We start from the raw sequence: 16,770 nt of genomic DNA on the forward strand, positions 1-16,770 counted from the left end.
TTGAATCCTTGGCAGGGTTTTCCTGTTTGGTTTATTGGCTTGTTGATCCTGATGCCTGCAGCTGACTCCAAATGATGTTTTAGGGCAAGGATTGCCCAAAATGCAACCCATAGGAAACCTGCGTTCAGCAAAGCTGTTGCATATGGCCCGCAAAGGGACTTAATAGGCGTGGCCGTCCTCGAGGGAAACGTCACTACAGCCGCTGGAGTCCCTTCGTGAATGTAATCGCATGTGGCAGGCTAATGATGCTGCCTTTTTCAGCCTATCTAATGAAAAGTGCAGCATTATTGGGCAGAGCTAGGTTTAGCAAGAACCAGGAAAAGAACATCGTTCAGGAAGCTGAAAGAGCAATAGGATCGAGCATTGAACAGAGAGGTGCACTGTTTTGTTAGAATGCAAAATTAAAAGTTTATTTATTCCTTTTGTGTCTAGTATGATGAATTCAGGTGCCCAAACCACCTTACTTGTTTGCTTTCTCCCACCACTTGAGTATAATCTTTAAGGGCCAGGTAGTGCTGAGTGAATGGCCAATAATCCAGTTAAGAGGCTGCGGGCTGGTGGCTCCCGTATAGTTTTTAACAGTTGGTGCTCACACTGAATGGCAGACGTCCGTGCCTAACTGTATTGATGGGACGTCAGGCCAACACAGTGACAAGATTATCCCATTGCAGCAGGGGAAGGAGGGGGTGTTTTTCACCCTGTGGTGTGTGAACAATGGTAACGCAAGTTCTCTGTAGATGAAGGACTTCATGTGGCAAGGTGAATGGGTTGTTGTTATGCAAGCCTCCAGGAGGGACTGAGCAGCTCTGTCGTGGTAAATCCAGGCCAGCTGGAAACCTCTACTGTGTTCTGTGTCCGTGTAACCAGCGACATTAGACCAGGGAACGCCCTGAAGTGCCTGGTAGAAAACATGAGAGAAGTCTGTGCTGAGAATCCAAATTATACAGAGTCTGAACGACTACTGTCTTGGAGGACAGGGAGTTCGTAGCAAAACAGGAAGGTGATTATTGTAACCAGGACCCACACGAGATAGGGCCAGCCTTAAGGAGCAGCATCTGGAGGGAGGCACCATCGTGGGTTATCAAGACTGGTTAAAAATTTCCTGCCAGGAGGTAGCAGGTAGCTTCCCAGGGAGATTTTTTTTTTCCTGTGAAAAATACAGATTTGACAAATGCCATGCATATACTAGAAATATGTCTGCTTCAACATTTCATATTTCATAAAACCCAAACTGGAGCCCTCATTAAACCTTTTCAAAACAGAAAATTTTAATGTTATGTTCTTAAATACTGATGATTCAGTTTTGATACGGTGCAATTTTTGGAAATCAGCATCGAAACAGATGGTATGACTTTGCAAAATACAACCTATCAGCCCTGAAGGGAATGTAAAAATATCATTGCATTAAAAGGTTTATATTGTGGAATTTCCATCAAGTAGAAAATCCTGTACCAGGTCGCTTCACCTGAACCAGGGACATGCCCTCTGTTCAGGATCTCACGCGTCCCAAAGCACGGCAGCTATCTGTAGCAGCAGTAGGCATCTGTAATCAGTGGTAACCATATGCTCGCCACCTGCCCTGCCCCTGGGCTTCGTGGGGCCCGTGTCCCACACCCATTAACGTGCAGGTTTCACTCCCCACCGCAGATGCTGCTCATCCATTCCTGCAGAACAGCAGCTCCTTGCAGCAAGCAGCCACCATGTGGGTTTTACAGCTTCCACTGCTAAGGTCTATTTATGGCACTAAAAATCTCCATCACCTTCAAACCAGTTGGAGATGCTGTGCAGAGAGTGTGGTGGGGCTTTCATCCTTTGCTTCAAATAACAAGGAATAAATATTTACCCAAAGTGCAGGACTGGAATCCCTGGAGAATGTCCAGCAAGTCCCAGAGAAGTAAACGATACACAAAAACCACAGAAGCTTTTCCCTGAATTCTCTTGAGAAAATTAATCTTAACATCTTTTGAGAAAATGCAGCTGGGGGTAGATTTCCAGAGCAGCTCCAGGGATCTGACCTTCAGCTCCGGCTGACGTAAACAGGAGTGGGGCAGGCAGGGCCTGTGTGCTGCAGGACGGAGGAGGTCAGAAGAGGTCAGCTTTCTGATGCAAACCAGTGCTAAAGGTTGGTGCAGGAAGCAGTACAAGCAGAAACCAACACTTCTCGATACAGTTATGCAGCTACCGAAGAACATAGCAGTTTCCTCAAGGTTCAAGAGACAAGAATATACCATCTGCTGTTATGTCGTGGAAGTTGGCCTGGAACTGGCAGGCTGAGGTCTCAAGGGCTTGACTTGAACAGCATCGGCCTCGCTGGTCCTTCCTGCAGCCCGCAACACCTTCTGGAGCCCACCATCATGCTAGGGGCATTTCAAATTCCCAGAGCACATCTTAGCACCATGTACCACCAAAGCGGAGAGTTCAGTCCTCATGCAGAATTAGGGAGTGGTATGGCTTAATACAGGACTTGATGCAGTTATCTTCGTGCTTCTGGAGTGACGGAAAGCCTTTCCCGTGGCACAACATGGGAAAATGCTATTAACATTGGAAAACACGGGCATGATGTGAGAATGGTTTCAGGGAAATGTACTTGGACTGAAGAAACACAGGGACGGACTCCAGGGATGTTCAGGGAATGGTTGTTTAGTCTAGCAAAATGAAGGCGCAAAGTGATGGAGTTGTGATCTCTATAAATACAGCGGGGTAGTAAAGCCAGAAAACAATGCTGGTGCGAGAATCAATGTATCGAAGAAGCCCATGAGTAAATATGGGGAAATTCAAAAAAGGTTACTACCTGTCAGAGGACAGATGACTTGGAAGCATGCCATGGTCGAAGCAGGAGCTCTTGTCACCTTCGAGGCTGGCCTGCCCAGCATGCTTCGGCAGGGCAACATGTGCTTGTGACAGCAACAGGATGAATTGGATGACAGAGTTGTGGGACCACTGTCAAAGCAGATGCTTTCACGGACACCCAAAAGAATTAGCGTACACATCCTATTGCAAACGTAGGCTCTTTGCTCCTAAATCTCTCTGGCACTTTGCAAGAGCTTCTGTCTCTTTGGTTTGTCAGGGTGACTTGAGAAGGAACTATTAGACGCTGTTAATGCATTGAGAGTCACAGACCAAAGCTAGTCATTGGAGCACCGATACGTCCTTATGGCTACCTATTGAACCTTAACAAGTCTAACCATAACTCAGGGCTCTGACAGGCAAGCTGTTGCCATTCTCATCATTGAAAACGGAGCTGCTCTTGTAGCCCGCAGTTGTTGCTGTTATTGCAGAGCTGGCAGAAGGGAGCACGTGCCCATACCTCAGCCACCTGTGTTAACCCTCAATGCAAACTCCAGATGAAAAGGCGTTAGAGATAAACGTACCATATTGTGGCCTGCCATGCAAGGGGCACAGGCACATCCTTCTGCCAGCTCTGCTCTTGAGAAGGAACAGGCAGACTGCAGAGAATGGGAATACCTTAAACCGCTCCCGGGAACCTCCACTAAAGACTGTCTTTACCCATTTAAGCTCATCAAGGGTTGCAGTGATAATTTTTCTGCCAGTGGCAAATCTAGACAGGATTAGGATTTTTTTTCCTCTTAAATAAATCAGTTCTAATTCAAATGGGAATTAATTCAGGGGTGTCCAATGGCCTGTGCTAGGTAGAAGATGTCTCATGAGCTTAGTGGTCTTTTTTCTGGCCTTACACTGTATGTTGGAACAGCTGACATATATATCCATTTAAAAAACGCTAAGTGAGAAAATCTGGTATGATGATGTCTAACAGATGGTCCTTACATGTGATGTCTGAGACTGCCTTGTGGTATTTCACGAGACTGTCTGAGTGGCACACTAAGAACAAAATTGTCTCTGGGAACTCTGGACCTGCCCCAGGAGAGACCCAACAAAATTACGGCCTCCAACCCAAGCAGAGGAGGGATAGTGCCAATCTCAGCTGAAGGAAGAAGGGCCAAACTGCCAGACTTCATCAGCTGCAGTCTTCAGGGACTTCATGTACATCCACCCCCATGACAGCAGATTTAACCGGTAGGTCCTACAACGGCCTGCTGTTGGCATGGCTGTGAAAGCCATACCAGTGACATCCCACGTCCAGCCAGGCTCTGTCAGGCTGGGAAACGTGAGGCAGATGGGGCCTTTGAGATAGACCACCAGCGATCCGCATCAATCCTCTCATGTCAGTGACACACGGAGGGAGATTTGGCACTGCATCCCCTCGCTGCGGATGGCAGAGTCAAAGGCAGCGCACAGCCGCATCGCTGTCCTGAGCCTCGGCTCGCAACAGTCGCCAGCGCACAGCTCGCTAAATCTCCGCCCGGCCCTTGAGTTACGCATGGAAAAGAGGTACAGTGTGAAATGAGAGAAATGGTAATCGCTGTGTCTGATTACTAAGAGAAGTAATGACTTTAAAGCCCACCAGCGTCTTGGCTGTAAAGGCTCACTCATGCACAGAAAGGAGGTGTCTGTATTGAAAGAATAATATTGCAAACAGGAAAGAGAATCGTCTACCATCACTCATAGCACAGGGCTGTCAAAGAGACTTTTGAAACCATTAATAATAAACTAGATTAACAAAAACCAGAGCTAGCTCTGGAGTCAGTTCAGACATGTAAAACAGATTATTTTACAATATTTGGATCACCAAGCACAACTCTGAAAATCTGCTTCCCGGCCCTTCCCAATAACGTGAAATCCCAGGAGCGTGCTGCTGCAGCACTGAGCACCCCCTCGGCAGCGGGGTGCGGCCAAGCCCCTCCGTTGCGCACATACAGGACAATGAAAAATGTCTCCAGCCCCTATCTTAGAATCTCCTCTCGGCTGTACATAGCATCAATGATTTCAGTACCTCGGGTATGATTTCAGTGCAGTTCCTTATTAGATAGCCGTGGCTGTGGCCTTAAATGGTTCCTTTAGAGGTTTCCTTTTTATCCAAGCCAAGCTTACTATCGCCTCTCCTGCCTTTATGGTATTTCATCTGTTTTTCTTTTCATATCCCCCCTCTGCCCTTTCTTGTGAGCTTTCGGTGCTGAAATCTGCATCAGCAAAAGGCAGATCTGTGGATTTAAACATGGATGCAGAAAAACGCCAGCTCAGCAATTCTGAGTAGCACCGAAGCATCTGGCAACTGCAGGAAAAAAAAAAGTCTGCCTTTCCCAATTAAAATCAACGTATCTCGGTCTGAGGGCAGCTACAGGACAGCAGGCTCCACTCAGGAGTTAGCGTTTGCACTGGAGAAAAGCTGATACACCCTTCTGCCCTTGGCAAACACAAGTGCTGCACCCCCAGGCCAAGTTTCACCAGAGCGAGCCACAAAGTCCTACCCCAAATCACCTCCTCCTCTTGTTGCGCCAGGTGCTGTGCAAGCACAGACAAAAACATGCAAAGATTATCGTTCTTGAGACAAAAGCAGAGAGAAAGCAGTCTTACCTAACCCAGAGGAGGACTGGGAGCGTGTTTCATCCAGACTCATACATTCAGCTCATCCCCTGGGCTGCGGAGCCCCCCGTTGCTCCCGTCGGATTTGGCAGACAGGTATCTGGGTTGTGCTACAGTGGTACCCCCCAAGCAGCCCCCGCCGTGCAGGAAGGTGAGGCTGCAACTCAGCAGACATTTTTAATTTACTGCTCAGCAGTTCCCTAAAGACCGATAATCCCGCTGCTGTCTCTGCTCTCGTTTCACAGGAGAACATGCTGAAGGTGGTGGATGAGAAGAGAAGAGGAGCACAAGCTTGTCCTCACTCTTTGACCTTCTATGAAATCAGCTTTCAGCACCTGCCCTGTGCCCTTCAGCACCCATTCACAACACATGGGGTCCCCCATCACCACTCCCCGCTCCCCGTTTCGGCGTCACCCTTTCCGATCCGTATGCTAAAGGACAGGGAAGGCTGCACACCCCCAGCCTACAAAGAAAACACCGTCACTTTTCTTTTGTATTTGTTTTGCCTATATTGCAGCTGTGTGGCAAGCCAATGAAATGTCTACTGGATGCACTTTATTTTATTTAATGACTAATTCTGTTTAAAGTTAAGATTTAGGTTTCTGGGCACCCCACCGTTTCCTCCCCCAGAGGCTGGCAGGGAACTGCATGTGCCGGAGGACGGCAGGGGCTGCGCGAGCTCTCCCTCGCCACTGGGCAGGGAGCGGGCGAGGGACAGAGCATTAGGAGGCAGAGTGAGAGGCGTTACGTTGTAGTTCAGTAGGTGGATGAAAAAGTAGCGTTCAGAGCAGCTCTTGTACTAGAGGTTTGTATGTGGTTGAAGTGTTGGCAGAGGCATACAGTAGTTGCAGGGACCACGGGGCACAAAGGGGACGGAGCATTCTTGAGTTACGCTGTGGGGCGCGGGTGCTTTTGACAAGCACACGTCGACCACAGCATCTCATCCTTTAAAAGCTTGCTTTCCTCCTTGTTAGATGTAGCAGGGCACAAGCAGCAGAGGCTGAATCGGCACATCTCTGCTTTTTTCTAAGGAAGGTGGCTGCCAGGTTGAGCAGGTACGCATGCAGCTCGGCAGAACACCATGCCCGCTCCGTAAGAGCAGGAAGGCTACAGTAACTGGAGATCTTGCAGCTCTATGTGCCACGCAGGACAAGGAGGAGGACAGCACAAATGCAGTCACCTTCTCCACCACACTGCACAGAGGAGTCGGCAGCAGAACCCAGGCCAAATTGGAGCTGAAGGTCTAAGGCTTCCTATCACATGCTTTCACCGTCCTGGTTGTGCCTTTCATAGCCTTGTGCTTGAATAAGAGGTTTCCCTGGAAGCTGCCATGCAGACATTTTTGACCTGGCCTTAAAAGACACCTTTCAAATCGAGGATCTGGATGAGCATTTACAGGCATAAGTGAGCAAGAATGCCAGCTGCTTGGATTTCCAAGGAGCCGAGAGATTCACAGCAAACTAGGACCTAGCTGAAATATGGCAACCAATTAAGGAGAAGGCAGAAAGCAGGCACAAGGAATAACACAACATAATTTCTGACTTCTGAACGACAGAGCAGAGAGGCTATCACCCGCCTTTTGAAGTGCTGCTCTAAAACTCGATGCAGGAGTAAATGTACGTGCAGACCCATATGAGTGGAGATTTATTGGATTTCATTGCAGGATGCATTCGCTAACCAAAATGGCAGACTGCCTTGGTGATATGGTTGGCAAGTGTGGACTGAAATACTGTACGCTGTTTTAATAAACTAATATTTGCAAAGATAAACATTTTGGTTTTCCACATAACTTAGATCCACAGTGCCTATCTCACGAAGGACAAGCCTGGGAATTTCCTCTACGTGCCAAATTCAGGAGAGTTACTGGCTTCAGACCAGGCATTAGCCAGAAACAGAGCGTGCAGCTTTCATGTTTTATTAGTAGAAACATCTTCACCCCACCAAAGCCCAGACTGGGTTTATTTGGACTTATCCAACAGATAAAAGAACAGATAGATAAAAGCCAGATTGTAAAACTGCGCGAGGTCCTGGAGATTCTCCATCACTGTTAAAGGCTGATTTTCCTTATCTGACTGGCTCAAAAACTTGCTTACAATTGTTTCATTTTTTAATTTATTATTATTTTTTACATCAGGTCACTGACCTCAATCTTGGCCCAGTCAGACTGGGTCATTACCAGCGTATACCAGGAACCGGCTTGCCTCATGGTCCGTGCAAAATGCAGCCTCAGATCAAGAGCCTGCTGCACCCCGGCAGCGGCCAGGCACGCAGCCAGCTAGACAGAAGCTCTACCTTGCCCCTGGTCCAGCACTTCATTGTAGAGATCAAAAACCCAACTGCAATTGCTGCTGTATCTTATCACCCTAGACTCCTTTTGGAAAGGAAAACTTCCACTTTTCCCCATTTGCCTCTTCTTTTTCTCCTGCAAATCCAAGTGACTTTGCATTTAACGATGCCTAGGAAGGAGTGAGTCTGTACCAAGCTCCAGGGATGGGACTGTACAGATAGTGCCTGTTCTAAGTGTAATTTTTTCCTGCTCATTAACACTTTGCTCGAATGCACTTTGGTTGGTGCCTGGATTGCAATTTTTCAGAAAACTGTGGCTAGCTGTTTCTTCTTTACAGTGAGAGAAAAGACTGAGAAGTTGAAAAATCTGATGTAGAGGGATTATTTATATGAAATAAAAGTTGTAATGAAGAAAAAGCTCCAGTTTCTTAGTGTTTCTCAGTCCCACATGTAGAGTTTTCTGAATTGAATCAGTAATCTCTGCTTTCTCCCGTTCAGATTGCCTCCCCCTTAGGAAAGCGCTTAACTCTTGGGCTAGCTCAGCTACCTCACCCGAAAAGCTCACGGCAGTGATTAAAGCCTGCGTCGTAACACAAGGCTCGCTTTTTCAGAGAGGCATCAAAGCCTTCTCGTTGCCACAGCACTTGTCTTGCAAACAAACGCGACGGCAGCTTGCAGAGTGCAAATTCATCTGCCTATAAAGGTACCTGCTTCCAGCCAGCAGTGGCTGGTAGCTCAGGGATTTTGTCAAAGTTATTCTAGCTCTTCCAGACAACAGGAAAGCAGCAGTGACTCTTAAGAAGAAAACCTCTTTTTCTTTAAACCAAAGGAACAGCTTGCTGCTAGACACTCTTCTAGTTGGCAAAATTTAGCATCAGTTTCAACACAGCAACTCTGTAGCTAAAACTGGTATCAAAATCGATTTCAGACTAGTGAATCAACTCTTGTATAGAGAGATCAATTTAAAAAACCTCAAGCCAAGGACAAAAATACATCTGGATAAAGTTGGAGATACTTCAGTTTCGAAAGCTTTACCAAGCCAATTCTTGCAGAAGGCAACAACATAAAATCTTGACAGCCGTTCCAGCTCTCCGCTCCTACCTCAACAAGTCTAACACCTACAGCAGAAGCATACCGCACAGATTACGAACAAGTAAAGCCCTGCACAGAGGCTAGAAGTAGAAATCACAGAAACATCCACTGATTTTCCATACCAGTTCCCCTCCAGATAAATTGGTTGCAAATGGCATAGGAGCCTAGAGCTAAACTGGCATTTAGTCAGAAATTTTTTTTATTTAAAGTGCATATTACAGTAGTTAGTGCTTTTTAAGTTACGTGGAAAGCTTTTTAAGTCAGTTAGAGTCACAGAGCAGGAGCAAGGTACAGCACCGCTGAGAAGTTCAGAACGCTGCCTGCTGCCTTCCCTTGGAAAGGCTGTACAACAGCTCGACCAGGTCGCAGGCCCCCGGAGCTAACGCACGGGGAAGTCGCAGCTGTTTCCCCATCACACCAGCTCAGTGCGGTGACACAACAGCCAACCAGACAGGAGGCTCTCCCAAAACTGCCTCCGAACACAGGCAGAATAGCCACAAGTCAAGCTTCACCTCCTTAGCTTTATGCTTCAGCTCAGGTACAACTGTTCCTTACACCCTTTCCCTCTCCACACGCGCCAGCACCTCCGGGGCTCGCAGCCAGCCATCAGTAACACCCCCCCATGCGTAACCCTTTCCAGCGCAGCCCACTGAGATTAGTTTTGACTTCTCTGAAGGAGATCCCCAGGAGCAGCTGCTGATTTTGTCAGAGACGGCACCACAAGACTGCTTTTCAGCTACACTCACGAATTCAGTCAAGATCTGGAGTAAAAATACCACCACCTTCCCTGTCAAAAATACAGCCCAGTCCCAGGGATCGGGGCTCAAGATGGCATGCATTACATCAGTTGAGACCACGAGAGAACATGCGTGGGGAAAAGGTAGCTTTTAGAAGATGAAAACGTGAGCCAGCTGCTGGAGCATATTACACGCTCCAGTAACTTTTTCCCCAGCTATTTCCCTCCCTCCTGGTCCCTCTGCACGTGACTTACACCGATGCGCTCTCCTTGAACAAATTGAGCTCAATGGGTGTGAGTCCAAAGGCATCTACGTGCAAGGAAGGAACCAAGAAGGTCTGAGAAAGCATCCTCTGATCTAGATACACCCTTGACAGGACATCATTAATAATTCTTCACTTATTACTCCTCCTTCTAGGGAGCGCTTCCATTTGACGAAGCTTGCAGTTCAAATCCTTCTGTAAGGATGTAAGCAGAGGCAGCGTTACGCAGCGCTGGAGGGTCACCGTTGGCACGTGAGAGCTGGACAAGGCAGTATTAGCAGAAATTTTCTCACAAGAAGTCCGATTCCTCCCTCATGCCACTCTTCTCAGTCAGAAAGGAAAAGCAGAACATGACCTGGTCTTCTCTCCGTCCTCTTAAGTGATTACTGTGATTAGGAACTGGAAAATCAAAGCTACCGTGGTATTTACCTTTATTTCCCTTGACAACAATGCATTCTGTCACCGCCTTTCAGAACTAAGTTGCACCTGAAGCACAAACGTACGGAGACTTCTGTTCTCTGTGCCACATTTTTTTAAAGGCTCTTACAGGACAAAAATCTGGAACTCGGGCCCTAAATGATACAGAGACTCAAAGCTTGGAGGAAAGTTGGCATTACAGAATTATTAGCATGTTTAATCAATAAAAAACTGAAGTAAAAAAATAGAAGCACAGATGCCACCATTCCAACCATATTCTTACAGCCACCATCCCACAGTTCGAAGTTTTGAGACTCTTGTTAACCCAGCATTTCACTGGGGTCGATTACCTTCTTTGTCCAAACGGACTCGCAGACAACTCCCTTTCGGGCAGATCCGCACAGTTCTGTTTGCAGGTACCACGCAGGACAGCATTTGTGTAAAGGGAATAATCCTCACCAGCAATTCCAAGGAAATAACATTACAAATCATGCGGTTACAGCGATTTCTATCTAGGAAGCAACACAAAAGCCCAGGCCTTATCTCGCCTGATACAATTACACTAAGTGAACTGATTTATTTTTTTTTGAGGAGCAATGAAGGGAAAGACTGAATTGGAGCTGAAGTAATACAACAGATAGCAAGACAGTCTGCCGTTTAAACCTCAGGTTTACCCGAGCCTGGTGACCGCACCATTTTAGGGCACTAAAAATCTCTGTTCAGATGCAGATGACTGTCTCATACAAAGATGGCAACGTACTGCACAAATTCACAATCCAAGATGACAACCCAGCTGTTATCTGTTGCAGCCAACCTACTTCCCAAGAAATCCCTACAACCCTGAATTTTGAAGTTAGCTTACGCCTAGAAACCAGTCCAGACGAATCGTTACCAGAATTCTTTGCAAGGTGCGCCTAGTCACCGATTTCTTGGACAGTCTGCCATGAAAAGAGTAACAAGCACAGAGACCGGCTCATCGCGGGCTGGAAACCGTAGTATCTCAAGGGGAACGTATTTTCCTCCGGAGGACTATGATTCCTCACTAGGGAAAGGATGTAGAAGAGATTTTAGCTGAAGAATCTAGGTCCAAAAGGGCTTTGGAAAACAAGGCTGCTCAAATCACAAAAGCTCCCTGGCCATTAGGCCAGCAGTCCACGATCCCTCTGCATCTTTAGGAGCCAAAGTTTCCCCTCCCTTGCACACTTAGTACAACGGTAGTGAAGTAACAGGATGCTCTAAAGCCCGTTGTAACAGGTACAGAAATAGAAGTGTTTCCCTTAAATCTCAATTTGTCAGCAGAGGAGAAGATGCCAAAGCACAGCCTGGGAACTCATCAAGCCTGCACTTTCATACAGGAACGAAGACAGCCACAACCATCTTTGTACTGGCTCATCAACTATTTTCAGCACCGGAAAGGGAGGCAACCATCAGCAATGGGTCTACTCCCTTTGATAAAGTGGATTGGAACACTGTCACCGTCCCTAAGATCCTTTGCCACCAAAACCACAGACCAGGTGAAGAGCTTTAAGTTGCCCCTGCTCCTGAATAGAAGGCATCTCTCCGCAGTTACGTGACAGGCTGGAAGAGGGCCACGCAGCCCATTTAATTCAATTCACTCCCTCTTCTACGCAGCCATGCTCTATTAGTCTTCTGAGAGCAATTGTATTCAAAGTGAAAAATGCCCGGAGTCTGTGTATAGCCAGCATACGTTGGCTGCACTGTTCGAAGCCACCACAGAGTCCCCAGTTCTGAGCTGCAGGCCAGGACCAGAGAAATGCCAGCATCTGTGTAATCCCACCCAGCTCGTATTTATCTTCAAAGGTTTTAAAAGTTAAACACAAGCTCCCTCCCAGGGATGCTTCCCAACTGGTGCTGCATTTAGTACCAGAGCCAAGAAACAGACTAAACTCAACTGGCACCAAACAATGAGCCTGTTTTGTTTCTCTTTCCCTCATTCCTCCCTTAGAGAGCTGCAGAAAGCCTCTCCCCCGACAACCAGCGGCCTACACCAAGGAGAGCAAAGAGCATCATCATCACCAGGACCCAGCACTGCATGCGTGTGGCAGCCCCGCAAACAGGTATCAACGTGCTGCAGGCAGAACTGCCAAGGGAGCAAAATCACCCGCTGCTACAGGACAGACACACACGGGGCTAAACCCAGCCAACCGTCCGGCCAAAGCTGTGATCCGGTGCTGCCGCCAGGATGCCATCAGTCCTGCCACGACAGCGGGTAAATAGGAAGAGTTTAGGAGCAGCTCAGGAGGTAACAGGGTGGCAGCAGCAGCTCTGGGCTTTCAGCTCCTTCACCAGCTCTTCCACCTGCCCTGCAGAAAAGCGGCAATGATCACACACACACTTTTGGCTCAAATGACTTAAGCGTCATCTTTTTTCCTTCCCACAAGCTAGCCTTCTTTTTTAGCGCATTAACAACATACAGACTTCCCTGCATGCTCTCCAGAAAACGGAAAAGGAGGGTAGAAGATCACACCCAAACCACTCCCGCCTTTTGCCCCATTTCTTTCTGGAAGCGCTCTGCTCCTGGTTTCCACCTGTAACGATGCTGTAAAGGAAATGCCCGGCTGACACCGGCTGAACACACCACCACCAGCCCAAAGCATTCTGATGTAGATACGAAACAGCTATTTCCCCCCAACTTTAACAAAGTCAAGTGCCGTATTTTGCAATACCTTCGTGAGTTGCACAACTGAAATAGGTACACCGCATCAGAGCACATTTTTATCCCTCAGCAGAGGAAACCTGAACTCCAGGGATCATTTCACAGGGACGTGGAATAGCCTGGCAGCCTCACAGTTAAGGCATTCCACCGAAACCATCAATCTGAAAAGCAGCTGCCCAGAATGACACAGGTCTAAGGGTTTCCTAGCTGACAGCCCACATCCTACAGTCATTAAAGGCCAGGGTTTTGCACTGCTCATCAATGAACAGGGCCACGCGGAGCATTTCGGAAGACGACAGGGCAGGAAGGCATCAGGCTGGGAGGAAAGCCTGCCCAGGGCACATCGGAGCCGGCTGGCGCCGGCGTGCCGCCGAAGAGCCTGGAAGCTCAGCGGTCCCATGCAGGCAAGAGCACGAGTGCACGAGCCACGAAACACCGCGCCGCACACCGCCCAGCGGCGCCCACCGCCGCAGCTCCACCTGCTTCTGTCAGGAAAGATCAAACCTTTCATCACCAAAGCTTAGCTGCCACGATTAGCAGGAGTTCGGCACGTACGGAGGTTTCCCCAGCCTCGCCTACGGAGACCAATGACAAACGCATCAACAACATTACATGCCACAGTTGCCCATGACAGCGGGCAAACCATTTTTGCTACCTGGCGATCCCTTCCAGTTCGACATTCCGCCCAAATCCTCCTCCCGCCACCGAAGAGAACATACTGTATTACAGAGACTTTCATATTGGGAAAATATTTTAATATAGTAAACAAGTCAATTTACCTTTCACATGTTTTTAAATAAGTTTATGCTCATTGTTAAACAAAACTGTTTTTACTTGAACAATGGATTACAGCCTCTAAATTCACATTGTTCCCAGCTGATCCTGTAAATAGTGAGGAATTTTGGACACCGAGATCCTTTTATAGGTAACAGACTGGCATAAATAGCGCAGGAATTCGATGCAGGTTCGAAGGGAGAAGCTAGCCCCGGTGAGGGAAGAGAACGAAGCCACGAAATTCCCTTTTGAGGAAAAACGGGGGGGGAAACGACCCCGCAGTTCCAGCGGGCAGAAGCGCCTCCGTCCCCCGCCGACCCCCGGGCCGGGTCAGTCTCCAGCCCGAGCTCTTCGGGGCTCGGCCGCGCCGGGCGTCGCGGTGCCGCCTCCCCAGCGCCGAGCGCGGCCGGGGCGAGCGGGCGATCCCGCCTCGGGCGGCCGCCTCCGTCCTCCGCCGAGCCCGGCCGCCGCATCCCCCTCCTCCCGGCCCCGGCAGAGCCCCCCCCCGCCCCGGGGCGGCGCCGGCCGCTCTCCGCAGTCCGCCGGGCCCGTCCGTCCTCCCGCCCGGCCGGGGGGCGCCCGCCCAGGCCGCCTCAGGGGCTGCCGCGCACCCGGCGCGGCGCGGCGGCGCCCGCCTCGGCTCCGGGCGGCGGCGAGGCGTCCGGGCGGTCCGTCTCGGCGAGGCCGGGGCCCGTCCGCGGCGGCGCTGGCGGAGCCTCCTGCGTGGGTCCGGCGGGCTGCGAGGCGGGCGGGCGGCTGGCCGCGGGGCCCGGCGGCGCGGCGCGGGGCTGCGGGGTGGCGGCGGCGGCGGGGCCGGGGCCGGAGGAGCCGCCGCCGCCGCGCACCGGTTGCCAGATGAGGCTGTAGTAGACGGCGAGGACGATGGCGGCCAGCGAGACGGAGAGGACGTAGGCCAGCACGGTGGCCAGGCGCACCCACTTCTTGTTGGTCTTGGCCGCCATGCGCGCCTTCTTGTCCCCGGTGTAAGTGGCGGGCTTGCCCCGCTCCGCCCCCGCCTCCTTCTCCTTCATGGGGGCCCGGCCCTTGGCCCGCTGCTCCACCGACCCCTCCGTGGTGGGGCCCGGCCCGGCTCCGCGCCGCCGCTCGCCTCAGGACATGCCGCTGTCCGCTGCCCGCCGCCGGTGCCGCTACCGGTGCCGCCCGCCTCCGGCCGCTGCCCGCGGCCCGCGCTGCTCCGGCGGCTCCGCCGGCCGCGGGCGGGGGCGAGGGGCGGGGCTTAAAGGGGCAACACCGCCCGGCGGGGGCGGGGGCGGCGGGGCTGCGCCTTTAAAGGGGCGACGTCCCCCGAGGCGGGGAGCGGGGTGTGGTCGCTGCGCGTGCGCGGCCGTTGCTGAGGGGGCGCGCGGGGCGGCCGTTGGGCGATGGCGAGGAGGGGACGGCGATGGGCCCCTCGCCTCGGCGGGTCTGCCGGCCCGCCCTCCCGCCTGCCGGAGCCCTCTGCCGCCCTGGGTGGGCCAGCTCTGGGCGGAGGGCGGCTGGTAGGTACGCGGGTGAGGGGGTCTCAGGGCTCGGCCTGCAGCGCGGGCGGCGTCCCGCCGAGCCAGGCCGAAATCCAGGCTTGTTTGATGCCTCTGAGCACGGGGAGTGCTGCAAGGGGGGGTGAGTGTGAGGAAGGCTCCTGGCAGAGGCCTGGTGCGGGAGGAGGAGGGCAGCAACCTCCCCTCTGCTCTCTCTTCTCGGTAAAAGTTACTTGGTGCCCCCCTGCCTGCGGGTACCTGATGCTGCCTGCAGCTTCTGTGAGGCTTGAGGGGTGCCCTGGCTAAGCAGCAACTTCTGGAGAGAGGCTGGGTTTGTTCCCTTTAAACTGGGCTGATCCCAGACCTGCAGAGATAGTCCAAAGCTGTGCTACTCCTATTAGGATTGGATTGACCTTACTATTGATGTGTTAGTTCCCCCACAAAAGCATTATATTGCCTTATTCAGAAGACAGCTGAAACACTGTTCTAGAGTATGAATTAGCTTTTTTTTATGGTGCAAGATGTTTACTTTTGAGCATGATTTAGTTGCTCCTCTTACAATCATTTTCTCCCTCCCTTAAATCTTAGGCCAGTCAGGTGTGTTGCAGCAGAAAACCTCTTTACAAGGAGTTGCAGTTCCAAAGAGGCTAACAGCAGCTGGAAAAATGACTGTCACCCAGAAAAGCATCAGAGGAAGTGAGTGATTCAGTTTTGAGTTAACAGTAGCGTTTTATTTTTATTCTCAATAGCAGGAAAAATGTGTGGGGCTGGGAGAGAAAGAGAAAACCTGTGAGTTTTTGCGGGAAGAAGTATGGAGCTTGCAGCTCTGAGGAAGACTACTGGGGCAGAAAATATGTTAGGGAATAAAATGGAGTAACTTCAAAATAACTGTAATTCTTGGCAAAAGGTGGATTGTGTTGACTAAAACCTCTGGCTGATTGTTCTTATGGGGCGAAGGAATTTTGGGGACTGAACTCTTGGGAGGGAGCAGCTATGCAGACAGGGGATGTTCTGTATCCACATCCTGGTTTTGCCTGGATGGAAGGGCTAAAGGGTGTGACATTGTGCTGCCAGCTGCCTTTGGAGATCTTCTGCCCTTTGGCCTCAGCGCAAATCTCATCTATAGTAATAAAAATCATGGCTATGTAGTGTAGATACAGGAGTGAGTGGATCCCACCGCAGCTGCCTTGCTAGCACTGCAAGGGTCACTGCCTGTTCAGGGCAGAGGGGCCTTATTGCCCATGGCAGGGGGATTGGACTAGATGATTTTTAAAGGTCCCTTCCAACCCAAACAGTTCTGAACTACAGCTAATGGCATGCTCTTTCCTCCTGAAATACTTAATTTTCATGAAATGTTGCTGTAACTCAGTGTGTCTAGGAAACATGTGTTAGTAGGTATGATGATTTTTCTGTGGGCCTCTTTGTCTCGCTTGCCCTGATTTATTGCACCTGTCTGTGTTCTTCTCGTTGAAGTCAAATTTTGTACACCTGAAGAGCATGAGCTCATGGCATCCTACTGGCAAAGCTTCCCTGAGTCACAGAAATGCATCTTCTATGCTGTTCTATAGATTCTATACAAAAACTCCCTTGTATGTGCTTAATTGA

General features: G+C 50.2%; 3 protein-coding genes across 4 annotated transcripts in view; 2 read left to right on the plus strand and 1 right to left on the minus strand.

The window, feature by feature from the left end:
* Positions 1 to 6,000, plus strand: part of CCDC9B (coiled-coil domain containing 9B) — a 51,168-nt gene extending 45,168 nt beyond the window's left edge. Inside the window, exon 13 of the mRNA XM_087739985.1 lies at positions 5,688 to 6,000. The gene's annotated coding sequence lies outside the window, so the exon portion shown is untranslated. The remainder of the gene's footprint in view (positions 1 to 5,687) is intronic.
* Positions 6,001 to 13,625: 7,625 nt separating this feature from the next.
* On the minus strand, positions 13,626 to 14,940 carry INAFM2 (InaF motif containing 2). Its single transcript, XM_087746695.1, has one exon. It carries the CDS (start codon positions 14,716 to 14,718, stop codon positions 14,281 to 14,283), a length of 438 nt encoding a protein of 145 aa, XP_087602821.1. The 5' UTR covers positions 14,719 to 14,940; the 3' UTR covers positions 13,626 to 14,280.
* Positions 14,941 to 15,020: 80 nt separating this feature from the next.
* The window catches only part of PLCB2 (phospholipase C beta 2), a 63,303-nt gene continuing 61,553 nt past the window's right edge, over positions 15,021 to 16,770 (plus strand). The window contains exons 1-2 of one of the 2 annotated variants that reach the window (XM_087740034.1): positions 15,021 to 15,190; positions 15,754 to 15,861. The gene's annotated coding sequence lies outside the window, so the exon portion shown is untranslated. The remainder of the gene's footprint in view (positions 15,191 to 15,753; positions 15,862 to 16,770) is intronic. The other variant, XM_087740026.1, reaches the window with a different exon arrangement.

The sequence above is a fragment of the Nipponia nippon genome, unplaced genomic scaffold (genome assembly GCF_047370975.1).
Source record: "Nipponia nippon isolate SJK-2023a ecotype South Korea unplaced genomic scaffold, ASM4737097v1 scaffold_10, whole genome shotgun sequence".
Classification (NCBI taxonomy): Eukaryota; Metazoa; Chordata; class Aves; order Pelecaniformes; family Threskiornithidae; genus Nipponia; species Nipponia nippon.

What these genes read in the sequence shown, in the direction of transcription:
- INAFM2 (XM_087746695.1), bottom strand. Translation starts at nt 14,718, where the DNA reads ATGAAGGAGAAGGAGGCGGGGGCGGAGCGGGGCAAGCCCGCCACTTAC.